Below are 8,550 nucleotides of genomic sequence, written 5' to 3' on the forward strand. Positions count from 1 at the left end.
TATGCTCCAGAGTTGACACCTTAACTATGTGGACTTAATTGGAATCTTATGGGAAAATATTTTACTCGTTTTTTGTATGTTTTGGTTTTTGTATCTTACGGCTTGCAGGTATCGCTGAACCAACTTGGATATTAATATGCAATTCGACGGTTGAATGAAAAAATATTTAAAGGGATTTTGATAAGATTGAAATAATTGACTGCCCATTCTTTTGTACTTTATCATTATGGTTCTATGCATATCGCCTATTACAGCGTACGTATGTTTGCCCGATAAATGAGGTCTATATCAGTTTTTAACCTTTCTTTGATTTAAATTGGTGACAATCCGTCTTATGACATTACAGTATGTGTATTTGTATGTGTATACGTTTTTGTCGTAAAAGGTGTCTGTGTGACTGGGAATATGTGATGGTGTATTTTTTTTTATAAATTTGGATTTGTATATTATTAAATGGGTATGGGTTTCTGGTCGTTTAATGTGTTCTTTTATTTGGGATATTTTGGTGTTGTATTCCGTAATATTGTTCTGCTAATGTGCAATCGTTTGTATTAGGCCTATATGTTATAATATACTGTATATGCTTATAGTTTTCTATAAATGATTCAAACCAAAAAAAAAAAAATATCCACACTATCACACATCATGACACAGATTGGGCTTGGCTTGGCTGGGCTGGCCTAGGCTAGGCTGATAATACCCATACCGATGAGCAATTCACCCATAATTTGTGTTTAATACATAGTGGATAGAGCTTTATGTTGTGTTACCAACAATAGCAATAGGCATACATACACTTAAGAGCTTTTGTTAGGGATTTAGCTTATTAACACGCAACGCGCAATTTTGCGTGATGTATCGAAAGATATTTTGCTGACTAAACCGATGAAGATGAAGACATTGATGTAAATGAATAGTTACTGAGCGCAACGTACAGCCATAATATCGGCGCTGGTTCGAACGGCACGCTTGCTATAGTTCTGGTGGTGTAACAAGTCTTCTCGGATAAGGACTATACCGTAGGCTCAGTATACACAATTTGGCTCATGTGCACCAGAAATAACCCAGTGAATCTTTCGAGACGAGTAGCTGGTTCGTACAGTTCCTGTTGTGGACGGAAGAGTGTAGCTCATAATGATAATTTATTATCATATTATATTCATTATATCTTTAAAATATTTTATGTTTGGAAACCCACAAATAATAGGTTTCTTTTCGGTAAATATGCTTACTTAATCTCTTTTTGTATTTTGTAGAATCGTATAATGTACATATAGTTTTTTTAATCTTTTACATCTGATTCTTTTTTATTATGGCGTATTATTATAATTAATGTGTTGATATTACATTATTATTATTATTTATTATTATGTTATTTTTTGTTATTATTTAAATGATAGGCATGAAGTTATTATTACATCGGTTTATCCCTTAAGAGTTGTAAATAGAAGAACTATTAATAAATAGTGTGCAAATTTCTTTATTTGCAAACTGGTAAAAAATTCAGTTATTTTATAACACTTTACGTATTTCCTTGAAAAATTCCTTATTCCCTTGCATGAAGAGTGGGATCAATCATCCAGAGTCTAATAATAACAATTATTATTCATATAATTTACAAAATTTAATTGATTTTTTTTTTATTGTAATTCATAAACCTTATTATCACAACTAACTGTATAAATTATGTACCCGCTTTCATACGGTGACAATTCTTACGCTCTTTTTGTATTTTATTCAATCTCATAATGTAAATAAGAATTGGTTTATCGTCGACTTCATAATGTTCTCTGAATCTAGATTTGTGGTTAAGATGTTGTTGTTGGTTTTATATTTTTAAACGTTTGCCTTTTCTATTAAACCAAATACTGTATATTAAAAGCGTGATGTGAAAATTACTTTATCACGTGATCGAATTCCATCCTTTGATAAGTTGACTATTATCGAGTAGTTGAAAATAGTATTGATTAATAAAACACGATATTTACACCCCTGACAGTTGTTGGCTTATGGTTATTATATTTCGTCTCGATTTATTTATTTTTATGTACAGTTTATTTAAACTATATTATAGAGGGTGACGCTTTAAGCGTATCCTAGAAGGTCGGCTGTTATACATGGGCCCTCTTATAATGAAATGCGGAGTCTTTTTATAGGCTTAATGAGTAGGGTTGTTTTTAGTCGTGCTGTCACAGAAATTGAAAGTGCTGATGACATGTGATTCGATAGCGACATGGCGAGGATGAAGAGTGTTGAGCACCACATACTAGTTCTCCTTTTATTATAATTCTGAAATACATTGGCCTATTTTTCAAATGAATAATGATTAGGCTATAATTACAAAACAATACTGTTTACAGTTAAGTCTAGGTCTAGGCCGTATTTTTTAGGAATGTATCTCAGTCACGCATACCAAAATATAAATAGGCCTACGAAATGTACTTAGGCCTATTTGACGTATGCAGTAAAGTACAGTATTAAGTAATATAGATCTAATAATTATCATGACAATGACAATAATAAATAGGCCTAAGCCTAATACCAACGGTGACGATAATGATGATGATGACGACCAATATTATCAGTATCAACATTGCTAATATAAGGTAATGGGACTTGTTTTCTAAGGCATCAACATAACTTAAAAAATACAAACAACTTGTGATAATTTTTACAATTAATTATAATGTTACCATGTTACCTACTGTGATCTTTTTTTACAGTACTGTGTGTTTCTTCATGAATTCGGATACATTATCCGTGAAGTGGAATTTAACTTAAACACAATAATACTAAATATTTATTCGGATACACAAAAGACCAACTACATTATAATTGTGTTAATAATAATTATTATTTTTATTAGGCCTACTATATAGACACACACATATGTATATGTATGTATGATATATATCTTAAGAATACCACAATAATTTTCAACCTCAATACCATATAGACAAAGCTTAATGAATTTTATTATCAAAACTCGGTACTATAAAACAGACATGTGAAACGATTGCTAACATGCAATCTATTATTTAAAGGGAGTGAACAACTGTGAAGCATTGTATTTTAAATAAATGGGAATTGAACCATAGCTATTTGAACAGACATCATGACATTGCACTTTTTTAGAGAATCGATTTGACTGTAATTGTAAAGAAGAAAAAATGGCATGAATAAAGATGATAACGTAATGATGAACATCAGAATGACAAAGTTAAATTAACATGTAAAAGTTGCTTGTTGAGAGAGGGCGTGTCTCATTTTATATGAACGCCTCCTTGATTTTTCTTTGGCTGGCTGTTGAAGCGGAACACGATACATGGAAGCAATCTTCGTTGCATGAGGTTTTACATTGGGATGAGCTATTAGGATGTTTAAAAATGTGCGAGTTCCTGTCCGTGGTCATGTGTTCGTTAACGCGCGTTGCAAAGTGTCGGCCAGTTTCGCCTATATAACAAGCATATATAACAAGCATTACAGCCTGCGCACGTGAATTTATACACAACGTTAGAACGTAGACCACTAGGGACAGGATCTTTCACAGAAAACATATTTCTAATTTTAAATGAAGAAAAAAACAAATTGATATTTAAATCATTACAAAACTGATAATAAAATTCTTTAGGCTGTGCCTATGTGGTATTGAGGTTGAATTTTATTGTGGTATTCTTAAGATGCATTTGCTGTCTGCTACTACACAGATCATACATATATATTTCTGTATTTTTCACTATCAAATAAGAGTTTCTATTTCCACCTTTCGTTTTGCGTCAGGATAAATGATAAAGTTGTTTGCCCTACCTGACGTGGTATAGTATTGAATGCTCAGTACATTCCCAAATAATTTTGCGAAAAAAACCCCGAATCACTTGCGAGATTGTTTTTGCAAGTATTTAAGAATGTACTAAGAATGTGGGCGTACATAGGCCTATACCGCGTCAGGTAGGGCAAACATCATTTCGTATGTTTATATACTTGTGCATTTACGTCAAGTGAAACACATTTCAGTTTTATAAAGGCCGTAAAATTGTTAATAATTTTGTAGATAATAGCCTAATTATTATTTATTTTTATAGACATGTTCTGTAATAATAATAATAATAATAATAATAATAATAATAATAATAATAATAATAATAATAATAATAATAATAATAATAATAATAAAGGGTTCAAGTCTGTGGGCGTTCAACCATACTCTTCATTATAAGAAGACTACTACACGTAAGAATAGTCGGTGTTGCATGATGCATGGTAGGCCTACTCGAGCCTTGGATATATGCTTAACACTGGACGACAAAACAGCGGCAGGAAACTCTATAAATATTCATTGCATCAAGGAGGCGTTACGTTAGTTACGTTTAGAGTTCCTATATAGGAACTCTAGTTACGTTGAATCTATACCGCCACCAATCTCCACTGCCTCAAACGTCCAGGAAAACAAAATTTCGCAAGCCGCGCGCACACTGCGCCGACCGACCGACGACTTCGCTCTGTGTAAGCGCTTAACGACGCGATATCGCCTGCTGTTTGTTAATGGATTATCGCGTGCGCATCGTCGTGTTTCTTTCTTCGTGAAACCACGTCGTCCAACCAACCGTGGCTTGTTCAGGCTCACCCCGTCATCCATGTTTCACCAACTCGGAATGACAAAATAATATGTTATAATAATGTGTACCGAATTTCATGGCGTTATAATAATAATACAGGAACTTGTACCGCGCCTTTTGCCAAAAGATGCAAGGCGCAATAAAAATTAATAAAAAAGATAATCGATTGGTGATCAATAAAAACACCAGAAACAACAAATCATTGTTAATTATAGACAAAAATACTCTTTAGCCATTTATGATAGTTTTGTAAATGTGCACATTTAATGCGAGGTTATCATTTATTATGAAAAACATGTACTGTATATACTTACAATAGAAGAGAAAATTTATTTTACTTGATATTAAAACAATAGACACATGATCAGTAACTTACGTTATCGCATATCAGATGTATTGATAATGTTAAAGGATGCGCTGTGAAAAAAAACTATTTGAAGGTAAATGTTTTTTTTTTTTTATCGAATTGCTTTTGACGTATTACAGTTTCGTTCTAAAGAAGACACTAGTTCATTGACTAAACTTTATTTTTCTTGATTTTTAAAGTCCAATTACACGTTTATTGTGGCCTTCATGTATTTTAATTATCAGTTCTACTGTTATTATTGTGGGTTGAAAAGTTTTGTTTTGTTTCTTAACATAAGGCGAGTAACACTCTGACAAATTATTTTCCCTTATATTGCGTCATAAAACATCCTCTTTCTTATATAGCCTACCTGTTTGTAAGTTAGATTTGATTTCACTTGTCTAGCGGATGCAATTGGTTTTAGACGAACATGTACTAACGGTAGAATCCCTGGAAGTATGTGGCTCTGAATGGTAGGCTTAACGAATCTGACCTCTCCAAATAGTCAAAATGTACAGTAAGTGTCTTACATCGTTTTAATACACGCAACTTTAGGCCTTAGAACTATAAGTTTACTATAGGCATACTTACATATATTTAGCTATTTTAAGCAAAATTGCGAAATATTTCTTGAAGGTTAACAGTGACATTAATATTATATATAAACATTAATAGAATAATTAAACTTTCTGTTAACTAATTTTTAAAAAGAGGTTCTTTGTAACAGCGTGGCCAGTAAGACGGGAGGCGGGTCTGAGTCCTCCGGCCTCGGGAACTAATTGATTCGAGTGAAGAGCCGTTCAAATTTCTAAACTGACAGAGCTTCCAATGTTATTTCTTCTTCCTGGACCCTCTTCGGTGATCTTGGATACTACTGGTTCCGGACCAATTACGCTCCTGTTGGGAATTCTGCCCCGCCCCCCCTCACCACCACAACCCCCACAACCCCCAGAATTCTGCCCCCCCCCCCCGCACCACCACAACCCCCACAACCCCCACAACCCACTCCGTTGGGCACGTGGAAATAGCAATTTTATGGAAACCACGGCTTCACAGTACAGAACAATCTATCGTTTAAACATGGGCTCTTGCATTAGTTTCCTCTTTAAACAGTCTTATATCGCTCTTCATAAACAACGGAAATGTCGAAATTCGACATCCTAGTGCGAAAAAAATAATCAAGTTTAATGCTCGTCGAAGAGAAGTTTTTTTTTTTGTCTTTTGTGGGTGTTTTCCACCTTTATTGTCATTTCATGTAAATATATCAATAATACGTTCTCTAATGAAATACACAGTTCTTATTTATATACATGCACAGTATCTTACAAATCGAAGAGAAGTTTATGACGTGTAGTGAATTCGGCAGATGATTGGTCAATGGTTAAGATTCATCGCCTATATAAATCGGGGAGATTGAAATTGGTTTAATTTTGCCGATTGCGTTGGCGACGAATCGGGAGCTTCCCCGACTGTGTCGGGGACAGCATGTAGTGTAACGATTGATTTAGCGACAGCGCGACTTTAGGGAAACCAGTTTAAATGTATTTTAAACAGTAAAAAAATAATTTCCCTTCAAACTTCATCTTACTAAGGCTGCGTCTTAATGAAGACCGGAAAATCAACTTTCTAAAATCATCTTACCTTAAAGTCATACCTTAAAGTTATCTTACCTTAGAACAATATAATTAGTTAGTGGAGTGGGAACGACAGATGGTGATAATGCTAATAGGCCTAATGAATGAATGAATGAATCAATTGATTTATTATAGTCACATGGGCCAATGATTACCAATAGAGACCTGTCTACTCATAGGGGACATTATTTCTTACCAGACAACCATTACAAAATATGCCTTACATAAAGTTTATGAGGTCAGGAAAACTTTATCTGGATTGAACCAAAGGTCCTGGTACTAGAAGGCAAGCATCTTAACCAACCAGCTGCGTCCCCACTAAACACAACAGGGGGAAATCGGTTATTAGAGAGCGCAGTAGGCCTACTAAAAACTTATTATAGGCCTATCCGGAGTTGAAGGATAAATTCGTACACAGTATTTTACTTCCACTTTCGACCAAGATGATACACAACCAAAACCCTGGGTTATAGGCCAAGCACAAGATTGAAACCAGGAAAACTGACAAACATAAACAAAGCGATATAGGCCTATAAGGAAAGAGAAAGGTGACATTGGATAACAATGAAGGCAGCCTATCGTCTTTATCTACACTTCCACCTTTTTGTAAAACAATATGAAACTTGAAAAACCACACAATTTAATACCAGTATTACATATATAATAAAAGCAGGAAAAATTGTTAGAGGTAGTGTAAATAGCAGTGTGATGAAAATTTGGGACTTTCTATGCTTTAGGTCTGTAGCCGGATGCGATGCTATCCATATTAATACTTCATTTCCCGAAACTTTATACCTTTATCAACTTTTTAAAATGTGAGGAATACAGGTTTCGGTTCTTAATCCAGGGTATATATAGGTCTACTTCTACTTTTTCATTACATTAATCAGCAAATTTTTATTCGAGTCTGAAGGTTCATGATGGTAGATTCACGTAAACGTCTTCGTATTTAAGAACAAGTATCATCATTCAACGAAGCTGACTTAACAATGACTTCTTATACGGCTAGAGGTATCTCATTCGAGGGGTACTCCAGCATATACGACGTGGAAGAATCACATGCAGTATGCATTATAATGGACAGTCAGAATGCCAAAGCCAATGTCCCTACACAGAAGAGTAACTCAACACAAAAATATAAAACTGACACCAAGACGTCCGACAGAGCCTTACTCCCAAAGAAGCCGTTCATCAACGTTGGATTATTGATAGTTATAGTACTTGTCATCATCGCTACTGTATTGGTGTTGGAAGGTAAATTATCCACAATTTCAATTTTATAGGAGTGATACTCAGTACGTTCCCAAATACTTGCGAAAAAATTTGCAAGTTATTCGGGTGGGAATCGAACCCACGACCTCTAGAAAACTACGGTAGCTTGGTGTCATAACCACTGGACTACCGAGCTTTCTGATAGTGACTAGTGTTGAATCCGATCCCTCAGTAGCAACAGGTAATGCAAATCCTATTTGGATGTGTGTTTGCGTCAGGAAAATATCATAGGAGTGATGTTTTGTCATACCTGACGTGCGTACCGAATACTCGGTACGTTCACAAATACGTGCGAAAAAAATTCGCAAGTGATTCGGGTGGGAGTCGAATCCACGACCTCCAGAAAACTAGCGTGGTGTCATAACCACTAGACTACCGCGCTTGCCCATAGTGATGTTGTTGAATCCGATCCCACAAGTAGCAGCGGGTACTGCAAATGCTATACCGACGTGTGCGCCAGGAAAACATCACAGGAGTGTTGTTTTGCCATACCTGACGTGCGTACCGAATACTCAGTACGTTCCCAAATACTTGCGAAAAAAATCCTGAATCAAATTCAATTGTATATTTTCGTCACCTTTATCGTAAAATCGTATCGTAAAATGACATTGCAGATACGAAAACATATCAACAAGAAACAATCGACAAAAAAATCCATTGAGCACTATTTTACGTCGCTGAT

General features: G+C 34.9%; 1 protein-coding gene across 1 annotated transcript in view; it reads left to right on the top strand.

The window, feature by feature from the left end:
* The first annotated feature begins 5,367 nt into the window (after positions 1 to 5,367).
* The window catches only part of LOC117103084, a 3,396-nt gene continuing 213 nt past the window's right edge, over positions 5,368 to 8,550 (top strand). The window contains exons 1-2 of the mRNA XM_033243579.1: positions 5,368 to 5,479; positions 7,551 to 7,850. Coding sequence (XP_033099470.1) covers positions 5,473 to 5,479; positions 7,551 to 7,850 — 307 coding nt within the window. The 5' untranslated portion in view covers positions 5,368 to 5,472. The remainder of the gene's footprint in view (positions 5,480 to 7,550; positions 7,851 to 8,550) is intronic.

The sequence above is a fragment of the Anneissia japonica genome, unplaced genomic scaffold (assembly GCF_011630105.1).
Source record: "Anneissia japonica isolate Jap-2015-1 unplaced genomic scaffold, ASM1163010v1 scaffold284975_len822289_cov185, whole genome shotgun sequence".
Taxonomy (NCBI): domain Eukaryota; kingdom Metazoa; phylum Echinodermata; class Crinoidea; order Comatulida; family Comatulidae; genus Anneissia; species Anneissia japonica.